Here is a 15529-nt window from a genome sequence, read left to right on the forward strand (position 1 = left end):
TAAATTAACTTATCTGTGGCCACCCAACATGCAATGTAATGAATCGGAAAGAGAAAAGAAAATGCATGCTAACACGTTTTGAACTCGAAGTGTGAAAAGAAACTAAATGATCGTGTACCAAATTTCGAAACTAGGATAAACCAATATACAGACGTGTTCAAATTATTAGACTCACGCTCGAAAAACGCAAAATTGATGTAGAAGTTCTAATTTCAAAGTTCTAGTACATTTAATTTAATGATTAAACTACCAATACACAGCACTTACTGTACAGTTGAAGTGCTGATATCACCGTTGAACAGCAGATGGTATTAATGAGGGGGAAGGGGGATTCTGAAAGTGGTGTTTCAGTTGTAGATAGCTGTTGTGGTTCCTATCAACAAGTTACAGTCTGAACTGTTGTGGTTGCTGTCGTAAGAAGTTAACGACATTCAAAGCGTTCAACAGGTCGAATGGGCCAGTTTAAAATGATTGTTATGTTTCGTGAATCAATCTTTTATTTTATGTAGTCCTGTAATTGCAGCATAATGGGAAAAACAAAAGACATTTCTCCGCGTAAAATGAAAGTTAACAAAATACTTCTGGTGGAAATAAGATATACACGGCAATACATTGCTAGTAGAGTTGGAATAGAACAAAAATCTGTGAGTAGAATCTCTGTTGAAATGAACAAGTGCCAAAATAGGGTTGAGAAGTATGGGCGAAAACCAAAGCTATTGCTAAGATGTATCAGAAAACTAAAAAGATTGGTTCTGGGAAACAGAAGTGCAACTTGTAATAGACTTAAGCATAAAAATGGCTGAGTATGGCGCAGACATTTGGCCTGAAAGTGTTCGAAGGATTCTTTGTGCCGAGGGAATAAAAGCACATGGTCAAGAAAGAAAACAAAAGTTAGAGTCTACTCCAATCATGGCAAAGAAGCGCCTTGAATGGGCATGAGTCCTAGAATATTGCACTGCTGACGATTGGAAAATAGTGTGTTTCAGTGATGAATCATGTATCTTTGTGTCTGATGAATGATCACAAAATGTGCGGCGTTGACCATTCGACTTAGACCCAGAAGTGTAATTCCAGAAAAAATCCACTTTACTTCATGATATTGATTCATAAAAATATGTGTTCCCATGTGACAATATGTATGTAAATGAAATCAAAGCAGTGAAGTATACACCGATGCAGCATAAACCATTTTCTATTTCGTCTTCCAACCAGTGCATTTATATATGAATTGTAATTGTCGAATGTCTTCCTGCAACATACTTACGGAATTTCAGTTGTGATGGGGAAGTATATTATTTAATGACTGATGAGCATGAACATGGATTTTTTCTTAATGTATGTTTAAAGAGGATTTATTATTTTCAGGGGCAAGAAATTGAAGGATGGTGAATTACCGTTTTTTGCTGCAGGTGTTAGTTCTGTAATACATCCACGTAACCCAATGGTGCCTACTATTCACTTTAACTACAGATATTTTGAAGTGCAGGACGGAGATGGTACTACTCAGGTATTTTTTTTTTCTGAAAGGCTTTTTCTTTCTTTTCTAATGAAGCTGTTTCTCTCCTGAGTCAATGCTTATATTTTTGTAATTGTAATGTAAAGTGCTGGGAAAGGTTAATGAAAGACGATTCGAAGATTTTAATGTAATATGATCAGTTTATTGAACTGAACCGTGTAAAGAGGAACCTGGCTTAAAAGGAAGCATGTTTTTGTGGGGGGAAAAAAGAAAAGTTGAAACACAGAAGACAATAAATGCAGAAAAGAGTATATAATATTTACTGAGGGCATGAGCAGATCAGTCGTCATGAAGATTAATACTATTAAATTGGCTTATATACATAGCAGTGTGAGATCTTATTAGTGCTGTACCACATATCTTCCATTCTAAAAGGCTGGGTGAGAATTGATCTCTGGACACGTTAAGGTAAACAGTTTGAGGATAAAGTGTTAACTATAGGGAATGGGAAAACGTAAAGTTGATGGTTTTATGCGAATGTACCTGTTGATACAGTCATGACTATTGTAATCTAGCATATGTGAATGCACAGTTTCACATTAAAGAATTATGACTCTTGTTCGAATACCTTCAAGTTGGCCAGCATAATTGCCGAAAACTTGTTCTTCGTGGAATGTCTTTCGCAAATCTCCAGTTTTGATACCGGGGTTCACTCATCACAGGACGTAAAAAGTTAATAATAATAATAATAGTAATAATTCTTTACTGTTTTATTTTTGAAAAGGTGTGATCTCGAGCGCTATATATAATGTTTCTACGAATGGAAGAATTGTTTCCAATAAGTCTCTCTATGTAATAAAGTGCAGCATTTCTTAATTATTTATAATGTGTAATTTGGAACATGTGAGTAACTAATTATATGTCTGAAGATGCCCGAGAATTCATCGGCGAACAAAGATGTGTTATATTTTGCAACATTGGATTTTAATCTGTCCCAAGTCAATGGAATCGGGATAGTTGTGGGTTCTAGTGGACCCATCTTCATATCTTCTCACCAGTTTTTTAGTCTGTTACAAACTTCATACACCTGCTCGTATTTTCCCGTCATGCGATGTGTATCACCCAGCGTAATTTAAACTGTTAATATTGTTGTTAATATTATATTCAGTGATAATATGTATTGTGAAGTTCCGCATTTAATCTTGGAAGCCATTAAAAGGTTTATTTTAACATAAAGTAATTTTTAAGTCTTTATGCATAGAAAATTGTAACTTTCATTCATGAGACGTTCTTTTAAATATGCTTCAGTATTCATGTAATTATAAATTTACTAATGATATTTTCATAAAATGAATCATATTTATCTATCACCTGTTGAGAAAAATTAAAGTGATCGAAATTACTTAGGAAAACTCCTAAGAGACGCAATAAATGAGAGAGATCCATATTATCACTTAGTGTTAAAAATGTGTTAATTACCTTCTGTAAATAAATTAATACGAATTTTCGAATAATACACACTTGATCATTTACATAATTTTCTTTCATTCCAGTGGTGGTTCGGAGGTGGCACGGATCTAACACCGTATTACCTTAATGAAAACGACGTCAAACATTTCCATAGGACTTTAAAAACAGCATGTGATAAACACAACCCCAGTTACTATAAAAAGTTCAAGAAATGGTGTGATGATTATTTTAACATTCCTCATAGAGGTAAACAGTATAACTTTCCCTTTACGTTATGTTACCATTTGTTTTATCGAGGTATCATGGTGACCCAGTAATAAAACACATATATCAGGTGCACAATATGGTGATCTCAAACCATACGAGCTCAATGATGGGCAAAGTACCATGATGATCTTGGTATATTTTCTTAGTGTACAGCTATATTATCCCACCCATTATTCATGATCATTCACTTTCATTTGACATTAGGGACTTAGATTTCTCAAGATCGCATAGTAAAAATAAAAACTGCAAATAATTGTTCATATACGTATAATATGAATGACTAAATTCGAGTCTGACCGGATTTGAGTCGTGAAATAATTCTAAATCCTCTTTATACACGGTTTTTACGTTTTATTTCAATTTTTACCACACGTTGCTCTAGTACGAAGAATCTACCGCAGAAGTAGAAATTTGCTGCTTTGGTTTCTTGCATCTATGGCGACACCCTGCACATGACAGCGACAATTATAGAGTTGTGGTTCTGAAATTTAAGTAGTGTGTCATATTTATAGTTTATTAAGTACAATAAGACACCGAAATTGACAACATATGGCTTGTTTGTCGGAGATTAAGCTCAAAGCCAAGAGAGATTGGCTAAAAAATTTTTTGGGATCTAGAAAACATATGCATATTTATGTCTTAGAATGAAGAAGAAGAAAAAATTATACAAAGTACAGAAATGTTCGTACATGCTGTGAATGAATGCACCAACTGTTTCCATGTTCCTGTGTTTGCTTTGCTTTGTCTGGGCCTCTTTGGATTAAGTACAGTTTATTAAAGAAAAACCTGTATTTTATAATGTGGAAGATGTAATATGTAACAAATAGTAGTAAAGATTGCATTACATTGTTAGCCTTCAAATAGCTGTTTCTTGTGCTAGGAAAAAAAATATATATAGTACTCTATCTGTATTAATTTATTGATAATACATTAGTGTATTTTAAAAAAATTACTACATATGTATATTTCACGAATATCATCTTGATTTTCAGGCGAAAGAAGAGGCGTTGGTGGAATATTCTTCGATGATCTAGACACACCGTCAAGACAAGATGTCTTCCAGTTTATCGTTTCATGTGCAGAAGCAGTCATTCCATCGTACCTCCCTTTAGGTTAGTTATATTGATTGTTTTTGTGTTTGTGTTCTGATGCTTTTCTTTCTTAATTTTAACTACGACTCTTTGGGCAGAACTTCAGACGGTGATCGAAGCATTGAAAGTGTATAAGTAAACGTTAGAACGATAGAGATAACTACTGACAGCAAAACCTGCTTTGACTTCCGCCTCCCTCGGCTTTGGGGTCTCTAATGATTTTTCACTTTGAAGACATTCTTTTAGTTCTTATATGAGGTACAAATATTACAGGAGAAATAACAACCAATTGCCATTACATAATCATAAGTCCAGTCTGTATCTTAATGCAGAATGATTGAACTTAATTTTAAATGCTTTCACTCATCACAAGAATTTCAAGCTATTCAACAAGTAAAGAATAATTGATGCTGCCAACACTGTTTAAGCTATTTCTTCAATTGGAATTTCTTGATCGATTCTATAAAAATCATTCGGTTACATACACAATGATAGAAATACGAGGTGATTTTTTTTTAACACATGGATTTCATTTTTGTCTAGAATTTATAACTGAAGTCCGATTTTCATGCGGTTTGTAGCAAATGATCAAGGAAGAGTGGGACATTTATGGAACTATGTTTACTGGGTTAAATTCATCCCAGGTAATATTGTCTACGTCTCAAGAAATCAGCAAATATTCACCAGTGTACCTTATAATTGAAATGACGTTTTGGACTTTCGAAGCAGAATTGCAGAATACAATTTTATATGGCCTTAGTTTTGCAGTTTTTCGCTCGCTTTTGACATATTGAATAGATATAACCAGTTTCTTGCGACAAACGACGAATAAATTTCTTGGGCGACCTAAGGAGTCAATAACTGACATTTTCCATAACATCCGCCTGCGGGGTCCGATGCTTCCCTGTCTCACTCACAAGCGATCCTGTTTCTTCCATTTATTCACTAGCGACAGTTTGTGTTCCTGTCTGGGGCAGAACGTGAGGCAAATTTGTGTCTAAATGCCCTTCGTGTAGCAACAACAGATTCCGTTCTCCAACTACTTTTAACAATAAATACATGTTGCTCCATAGAGTACACCGTTCTCATTGGTTCTGACACACTTCCCAATACAACGGCCCAGTTTCCTCTTTCTTGTTGACCTTGGCTAGGTTGTCATCTAACGGAAAAAATTCAAACCTCTGCACCGCACTGCACCTCATTCCAATTGTAAGGTACACTGGCGAATATTTGCTGTTTTTCTTGAGACGTGACCGATATTATGCGGGATAAATTTAAATCAGTAAACATAGTTCCATAAAAATCCCACCCTTCCTTGATCAGTTGCCACAAACCGCATGAAAATCGGCCTTCATTTAGAAATTCTAGACCCAAATGAAATCCATAACTTAAAAAAAAAAAAATCATCCTGTACTTACTAACAGAATAATTCGAAATGGATACTATAAAAAGTAAGTTCATTTTACTGCATTTTTCGTACATTTATAATATAGGAAAACGATAATATTTTAATGATGCATTAAATTTCAAGTATGCATTGATTTCGAAGGCAAATGAGTATTTCATTTGACCATTCATTTTGATCACCAAGACATAGATCTACTGTTTAGAATCTGAATCACACATGCTCCTATCGGGAATCATGGTATCCGATGCTGAACACGCATTTGGTAACTATATATCCAGGAGGAAGCTTCAAACTATTGCAGAAGTTCCACAAGTCTAGCGGGGTTCGAATTCACTGAATCTCCCGTGAATGTTCCTCGTCTTGAACCTACCCTACATGATTTGACAATTGACTATTCTCTTTTTATTGGTGTTTTAATATTATTCATTTGAATTGCAAATGCAACATTTGACATATTTGTCTGTGGATTCGCATGCTTGCTTTCACAGTTTCAGAGGTAATTTATTTAAAATGTAGTTCAAGAATATTAATTCCGTCTTAAATACTTGCCAATAAAAATAAAAAAATTAAAAAAAAAACATAAAGATATATAAGATATTATTAAATTCTGAAATTGTAAAATGTATTAAGAAAGAATTTTATTTCTTTCTTCATAATAATTTGTATATGAGCGTGTTAAAGTTGTAATTATGTTTCATCATCAGATGGTGAATAATTTTTAACTGATTTCTTTCATCATTTTTACCTACTTATTTGCAGTAATACGAGGTCTGTTTAAAAAATCTTCTGTATCTCAAAGTGTTACCAATGAAGGATAATTATATAGATTCATAATATTATGTATTAAATGTAATTTTTTGTGTTATACCATAATTATATTCTATTTTGGATTTAGAATTTGTTGCTGAGCTTCAAATTATACTATATATATATATAGATTGATGAAAATGAAATGTTCACTTTAACATCTGGTTAGAAACTTATCTTAGCAACACCATACGTGGATGGACTAAGTTCACGCATCTAACGTTACAAACTCAGTACAAATCCTCCAAACAGGCTGGAGTACTCAGGTACTCAAGAGACAGTGTGTTGTTTAACAAAGTCATATGAAACTACACGATGGATACACATCTGCGAGTGGTTTCTCTCTACGAATTCAAAATAAATTCTCCACAGCGAGTTAAAAAAAAAAAAAAAAAAAAAAATGGTGAATACTGAACGCACTGATCGCCATGCTTTGTTAAATTTCGTTCTGATGAAAGTATTGCAAAATGAGCCCCATGGCCACGACCAACAAGCTCCTAAGAAACAACATGGAAAATGTGTGTCGAAAAACGTTCATGCCGTTGGAGACGAGGTAGGCATAGCACTGTAGTTCGACTGCTCCGCGCAGTCGGTAAGGTGAGAAAATTGAACTCATGGGTGCCACACGAGTTGTTGACACTGGCTAACAAGAGGCACTGTTTGAAGGTATGCATTTCTCTGAATGTAAGGACTATTCGAGAAAATTTCCTCCATCGGATTGTCACTTCAGATAGAAATGGATTTATTATACAGTCAGGAGAATGGTTGGATCTTGATCAGCGTCCGGAACGATTTTGAAAACCATTTCTTCACTCACAGAAGATGTTGCTCGTATAGTGGTCTGTGGTGGGAGTGATCCATCGTGTCTTTCTCAGATGAGGTGAAATCAATAAAAATAGTTACAGTGTTGAACTCCCTAAATGCACTGCAAGCGTCCAGCAATGATCAACAGACATGATGTCCTTACGTTACACAACTACAGGTCTCACAGAGGACTGTGCAGGCTCTCCATTAATTGTAGTGTGAAACTCTTTCTCACTCCGTATTCTCAAACAACTCTCCTACTCTCTTCCGGCAGGAGCCGCGGTGGCTCAGTGGTAGAGCGTTCACCTCTGGTGCTTGTGCTCCCGGATTCGATCCCAGCCTCTGCCAAGTGAACTTTGTGGTGGACAAACCGTGTGCGTGGGTTTCCTCGGGGTTCTGCCGTTTCCTCCCACTTGCTTCATTCCACCATTTCATTCATTACTCATCATCACCGTCTCCTTTAGCCTAACCGGCATAACCGTGGGACGTAAAAATCAAATATTTCATTTTTTTTCTCTTCCGCATCTTGTTCATTTTTTGTGAGGGAAGACTTTAGCTCATGATTGGACGGCCCACATGTAGCTGAGGTCATCTTCGCATCATGGACTTCAGATTTCTTTCGCTACGTAATGAAATCGTTGGCTGGCATGGACAAAGTGAGTACTTGCAGACGGCGACTCTTTTGAATGACTAGGTAGTTTTTTTTAAATGACCCATCTTGGGCGGGCATTTCGTTCGTACCAACCTAATATTGGGTTCATTCGTTCAGACTAAAACTTTTGAGAACTACATTTGAAAGCAAATAATTCAATATTTTCGTAATTCAAGAAAATAAGTACTAACTATTAAATATTTACTTACTGAAGCGTTTTTTTTTTTTCTTTCTTTTAAGTAAAGAAACATAAAGATGATGCGTATGGTTACTTTGAGAGACAGTGGCAACTATTGAGGAGAGGCCGCTATGTAGAGTTCAACCTGATATACGACAGAGGAACCAAGTTTGGTCTCTACACACCTGGAGCTCGTTATGAAAGTATTTTGATGTCTCTACCTCTAAACGCGGTGAGTAAAATTATTTTCTTTCTGCATTTTAAATGAATGAATTGGTTTTCAGAGAAAGGAATTATTTCAAAATGACTCCCTTTCGAAATGAAATCAGCATGGAAGAAAAAAGAAAATCTTCAACACATACCTTTAAGGTTTTTTTTTTTTTTCTTTTTTTAAGTACTGGGAAGAAATGTTTTTACTGTATCAACAATATTGTATATTTAGTGTTTTATATTTATGTAATAAACATTCCTAGTAATGTGTTTACGTTTAAAATTAGTATATTGGAAATAATTTTAGATGATGTCCTAAATTCTGGGAGAAAACTTTTTGATATTTCAATTTTATTCACTGAATCTCAGGGTATCGAAACTAGTTTAAGAAAGCAAACTTTTATAATGGTGTGCGTGATAAATACAATAGCCTGATTTTTTTTTTTTTTTTTTCATTTAACTTAATTTGTTTCTCTTCTTTTCTTTCTTTTTGTTATAATTTTTCGAGTTAAACATGGCAAATTTAATAATGATTACTGAAACCCATTTTCTGTCTTCTCATTTATCAAATGGTCGTCCCAATTAGACCATCCTACCTGTGTTATATGATGAAGATATATTCCCTATATCTCTAAGAAGACCTTTTACTTTTAAATGTCTCCAGTCCTCTAGAAAATTAGCATAATTTGATATCGATTATTCCTTTATACTCGAAAAACTTTACTGTATCGAAGGTTGAGAACCATTGTTCCCGCGTATAATTGTGTAACGAATGAACAATCGTCGGGAAATATGGTGGATTCATTGGCTTCTTTTATTCAGCCTAGATAACGGTATCACTAATTGCGATTCACATTCACAGGCTTCACAGTTTTCAGTTTTTCATTTTCAACTTTTCCATTCATTTGCATTGTTCATTTGGCCGGGTTGGTGCAGTTTGCTGTGCACTATGTTTGAAACAGTTCATCAAATACTATTGATGCAGTAGTGGTTTTGGTTATTTGGGTAATGCCAATCAATGATGATGAAACATTATGAAGAACGCACATTTCATTGAAGGCCAGCATTTTGTCCACAAATTTATCCTTCCCGTGAGGAGAAAAGAAAAAACATAGGCCTTTGTTCGTGTCGCTTGCTGAGCAACGTCTCACTTTGTACCGCTTCCTAAGCTGGTTGGGTTTTGATACATGGTTTCTGCACTGCAATTGGAACGCTTTTCCCATTGCAATTGAGTATGTCTACTACTGCCTTACATGTTTGCTCGTTATTAATCTCAATAGCCGCTTCCTCGTTCCCTATGTCTCGTACGTTGTGCACCCTGGAGGAATTCTTCGCCATTCTTCCACTATTTACTACATTTCTACCGAAATCCTGCCATTCTTTTCGTTTTGTTTCTGTTTCTTGTTCAGACTTGTAAAACATACAATCCGTATAACGCTGTTTAGTGTCCATATGTTCGACTGGCTTCCCCTCGTTTAACTATAGAGATCCCAACACATTACAGGAGAACTTACGTACTAAAACGTAGAGTTATATAATTAATCCGTTAAATATTTTAATTTTTAATTTCATCAGTTAAATTTTTTAGAAGTTAATTTTAATTGATAACCGTCCAAAAATTCGTAATGATTAAAACATTAATCGTTAATTTTATTGTTTATTAATTTTTCCGTGTCCCAAATTGAATCTATTAAATTTTACATTTATATTCATAAATAAAAATGATTTTCATTGCACAGTAGTAGAAATTGTCATTTAAATCAGTTTAATCTTAATTTTTTTTTTTTTTTTTAAACTGACATTAGCTTTTAATTTAATCGATGATATTTTCAAATTTTTAATTGTATTTAAAATTATTATTAATTTTTCAAACTATGCCAAAAGGCCACATTTCGCTTCTTTTATATTATACAAAAGGTGAAGGGAACACTTGCTGTGTTTTTACGTGGCAGTCAGACAGAGATTTTGTTCGGGAAACCTTCTAGTTCTGTTTCTTACCGTTTACTATGTTTCTGGGTTAGTTTTCCAGTGTCATTTTCTAATTAGTTTCTTTAATTTCCCAATACTGCAGTAAAAGATAAAAGAAGATATCAAAAAATCTAGTGATACAAAATTCAACAGAAATGATAGTGGAAAAGATACATATAGTATGCACTGATTATCTGCCTTTAGTTAGGATCGTAGTTTACATATAACTTATTATACCAAGGTTGGTAGTATCTTGCATCTGGATTGGACTGAAACAAAGGGAAATACTTCAATATCTTTCAGACTTTCAGCAAGTTCCTGTGTGGTATACAGAAAACATATCCAACTTATTTTACCTGAAGACCTGTTAATGAAAGGCGTGAGTCATGCGTATGCGTGGTTTTGGCCACAGTGTGTGTCAGTAGGTGAATAAACCTGCACTCGGGCAAGTGTAGAAACTCTCCTAGGATTTTCATTTGTCGCGAACTAATTGAGCATTTTGAGCAGAAGCGTTGCAGTAAATTTTGCCCAAAGCTATAAGTATAACGTATTGCCACACAGTGCAAATTGTTAAAATCTCCATCTAAAACTACTTATTGCTTACTACGAAGATTATTTAAAAGATTACACATTAGATTCAATCAATTAAATACATTATATTTCGAAACACTTATTAATTGCTTTACAACAACGTGGTACACATCCGTAAAATACGATGACCTGGTTTGTTATATATCGACAATTCTATATAAACAAGTATGATCTGTCAGGAAAGTAAATGTACACCTATTTTTCGAGTCTGGCATTCCTGCGCTCCATCCGTGGAGAGTATGAGAATTAAATCAATCAAATGTTTACTGAGGGGCAAAAAGAAAAGCTTAATCTGAATAAGACATTGCAAAGGGGCACAAGCTGTGAATACGAATAGTGCATTGTGTAAATAAAGGACGACACCGAAAGACAAAGCCAGAAACAGCTGTTAAACTTACAAAAAAAGAGTAAAAATTGTCGAAGTGGAAACATAAAACACAAATACAACAAATACGCCAACAACTAAACGGTCACCATGCCATGATCTTGGTATAGTGGTTAAGGTGCTGGCTTGCAAATGCAAAGGGCGCAAGTTCGAATCCTCGGCAAGGACATTTTTAAAAATTTTTGTTAATAATACATACAACTCATGAGAGATGGTAAAAGAGGTCGTATTTAGTTTTTCGTAGCAATTATTATTGGTAATGTTTAGTACTGATAATACTTTTTGTCTTTGCGTATTGCTTTTGTTCTTGTCTTCATTTCGAAAGAGAAGAATATCCGAACAAATGCCACCAAAATTCCTCATATTTTGAATGTAAACGCCATTTGCAATTAGTAAAGAATAAAAATTGAACGTTCCGATGTAGCTGCAAAAAGTAAAAGGAAAAACATGGAAGTCGACCATACTCATGGTTATTAAAAATACAATTTCTACATGCCTTACACCTCCCGACCACGTTTCTACGTTAGCAAGTAAGAGGCTGTGTTTAGGTTAGGCTCGTCAATACGTTTTGCAAAGGGGCCCGGTTTAGCCCTGACGCACCACAGGTGCGAGAAGGGAGAAAAACACTTTTTCTCTCTCCCTCTGTGTATCTATTTATCTATCTATTTGTATATATATAACGCTATTTGTGAATGCCATAACCACCCTAATTTTCAGCGGATTGAGACGAAACTTGGCACAAACATGAATTGTTGAAATATCTTGATGAGTTCGTTAACCAGAATAATCAGATGAAAATGTTCAAAATGGTGGCCCTTCAAACTCTTAAAAAGTTTCAAGGGAACCAAATTTCGCCCATAAATAGGTATTCAGAAAGTTTGAATAAATTTTCCTCTTTTACTGAAATATTTGTGTGCAGAAACTTATTGAAATATTGGACCCGATTAATCGCCTAAAGAAGGTTCACGCCCTTTCGCTACGGTCAGTTTTTTTTTTTTTTTTTTTTTTTTTGCAGGAGGGGGTTATCTTCCTATTGGAACAAGATGATTGTTACTGATGATATGAAATTACACATTGAAAGTGAAGTAACTTGTGTAACGTGTTATTTGAAAGAATAATATAATAAACGTGCATTCCTCTAACACAGAGAACTCATGTATTTCGAGTTCGGGAGCCTGAATGGCGAGGAGTGTTATTTGATTTGCTTTTTAGTAACACATTGCATTGCAAATAAAGGTAGGCAACATTAGTGGTAAGTAAAACAATAATAATAATAATAATAATAATAATAATAATAATAATAATAATAATAATAATAATAATAATAATAATAATAATAATAATAATAATAATAATAATAATAATAATAATAATAATAATAATAATAATAATAATAATAATATGTGTTGTTTGTGGCAAGGCAATATCTTCCTCAGTTTTTCTTCAAACGTAATGATTGTAACGCCATATCTCCCTTACAAACAAAATATTAGCAATTTATATCGAGAGAACGGGAAACTGTAGAGCGATGGGACCAACGTTGGATAGTATGCACTCATAGTACTCAGAAAAGTAAGCGATTTCAATGCAAAATGAACGAAGAGTCATTGTCGTGGGTAGTCATGGGGCCACGGCAGAGCCCTCTTTAGGCAAAATGTCGATAGCTTATATCGAGAAAACAGGAGGTGATACTGGGATAGGACGAACGTTGGACACCGTGGACCCATAAGGCGCATCGAAAAAATTAGGGAGGCGGGCGCCAGCCAGCCTTACTTATTTCCACATAATAATATAAAATTATATTGTCGAAATACACACACGAGTTAGCTACTAATATTTCATATTATTATTATTATTATTATTATTATTATTATTATTATTATTATTATTATTATTATTATTATTATTATTATTATGTTATTATTATTATTATTATTATTATTATTATCTACAGCGTCTTTTCATTACGTGAGCATGTTTGACATGAAACCAAAGAGAAAATCCATCCTGTAGCGAAAAGAAACAATACTTTCTCTCAAATGGATAAAATATCAAGCCGAGATTGATTCGAACTCGCATGGACGGCGCGAAAAGCCAGTGCTTTGTCCACTATTTTTTTAACTGACTCACCGAACGCGTTTCAGTAACTTACTTATTGCTAATTTTACTTGCTTCACTCGTTTAACTTGCTTTTTCTAATAACTTATAACGACAGGGACACGAACACAGAAACATCGAGAGCAGTTAAAAATGATAGATGCTCTCCCGCCGAGAATCGAACCCGAGACTCCATACACCCAAGGCTCACGTGCTAGCCTCTAGACCAGCGGCGATGGCAACGCTCACTTCCTGTGTCGTTAGGGATTACGACCACTGTATTGCCAGCTATCACTTCTGTGGGTTGTATACTATGATCACATGTTTCTTCTTTGCTGGAAGAGTAAAACCTACATTATATGTAATACATGAGGTATTTAGAACTACATGCTCTTCACATAATGTAATAAAAGGGTCATGGTGTCGGATTTTAATACATGACGTATTGCAGTATACAACATGCTTTGCATTACTTGTTTGTTTGTAGACAGCTACTAGCTTAGTGTTCTGAAAGGTTGTGTATAAACTAGGGATAGCCCGTTCCGGAATTGTTAGTTTTCGGACTCCCGAAAGTAAAGCCGGATAAATTCCGGAATTCGGAAAATTCCAATTTTGTAATAATTTCGGAATTCGGAAAAATCCGGAATTTAGAAATTTCTGATTTCGTTAACATTCCAGAATTCGGAAAATCCGGATTTTTTCGAAAGTCGGAGTTTTTCTAAATTCCGGAATTTTCTAAATTCCGGATTCTTTCCGAGTTCCGAAATTCTTCTGAATTCCGGAGTATAACTGAATTCCATAATTTTGCGAAATCCGGAAAGTGAAAGTTCCGCTTCCGAAAAATGAATTACTTTGGTTAATATGAATCGTGGCGGAAATAAGTCTTTGACCAGGTAGTGGCGACTGCTTTGAAAGAAATGGGGAGTATGAGAATTCAATCTGTCATATTTGTAGTTTCGTGTGGGGAAAGAACGAACTTGTGAACCAGTGGTTTAAGAAAAACTCAAGTTATTAATATAAACTTTGCCGACTTCATAAAAGAAATACGAAAGACATTTTGAATCGAAAAATATAACATACAAGTTTGCAAGCGGAGACAAAGAAACCTAACGTAACCAGACTAAAGACGGATCGTTTACCGCGTAGCTATCGCGGTTCAGTGGTCAAGGTGCTTCTGCGAATGCACGTTGCAATTTTTTTTCTTACTTTAGAATTTTTGATGGCGATTGATCAGCGATAACATACGTTTTATTATATTCAGATATTTGAATACTCGTATGTTTCAATACTTGAACTATCAAATCTTCAGGAATAATAATAGTAATAATAATAATTATTATTATCTCGTAGAAGATTAAAAACTAGAAGCTAAATTATCGCTCAGGTCATACCATTACAAGCAGAAACGTGACATTTGGAAAGAATATTTCGGTTTGGTTTAATGTTGCTCGCGAGAAGAGGAGTTTCTCATCTTGTTTCTAAAACAAATAAAATAACATGAGAATTAACATTTTACATTCGAGACGGGTCAGGGCTAAATCAAAATTTTCGTCTCTCTTTGGAGATGAGAATCGAGACGAGACGAAAAGTATCGTAAACATTTCCCGTCTTGTCTCGATTCTCGAAATAGTGTATGTCCATTCTTTAAGTAACAATTGCTCTGTAGACTGAATCTCATAGGCTATTTCGTTACATTGTATTTCAGAGCTCATTGAATTATGCTCTGTGTAGGTATTTTTGTAGCAAAGCTTTTATATTTACCTCTGCATATTCTAAAAGTTAGTTTATTATATGCCTTACTGTCGCGTGATATTCAGTTATATTTATTACAGTTATTTTCCTCAAAACATACTTTCTACATGAAACTTCAATAAAAGGTTCTAGTTTAAAATGTTGGTAGTTGCAGAGGTGTGTCTTGAAGGTACGGAACCCTTTCCCCGAAATCTCTACTTTTAAGTAAGTTTTGCCAAATTTCAGGGCAAGTTTAAAACTATTATTATTATTATTATTATTATTATTATTATTATTATTATTATTATTATTATTATTATTATTATTATTATTATTATTATTATTATATCAACTCCATGTATAATCTTTAAAAGATATACGGTTTGTATCTGAATAGTAAAAGCTAATTGACTG

The 15529-nt window shown here is 34.4% G+C and overlaps 1 protein-coding gene across 7 annotated transcripts in view; it reads left to right on the plus strand.

Annotated features, from left to right (window-relative positions):
- The window catches only part of Coprox (oxygen-dependent coproporphyrinogen-III oxidase), a 45854-nt gene that overhangs the window by 20222 nt on the left and 10103 nt on the right, over positions 1 to 15529 (plus strand). For all 7 annotated transcript variants that reach the window (XM_081728784.1, XM_081728774.1, XM_081728796.1 and 4 more), the window contains exons 5-8: positions 1366 to 1507; positions 3010 to 3172; positions 4186 to 4305; positions 8196 to 8365. In XM_081728784.1, coding sequence (XP_081584910.1) covers positions 1366 to 1507; positions 3010 to 3172; positions 4186 to 4305; positions 8196 to 8365 — 595 coding nt within the window. The remainder of the gene's footprint in view (positions 1 to 1365; positions 1508 to 3009; positions 3173 to 4185; positions 4306 to 8195; positions 8366 to 15529) is intronic.

The sequence above is a fragment of the Thermobia domestica genome, chromosome 1, assembly GCF_964235325.1.
Source record: "Thermobia domestica chromosome 1, izTheDome1.hap1.1, whole genome shotgun sequence".
Taxonomy (NCBI): Eukaryota; Metazoa; Arthropoda; class Insecta; order Zygentoma; family Lepismatidae; genus Thermobia; species Thermobia domestica.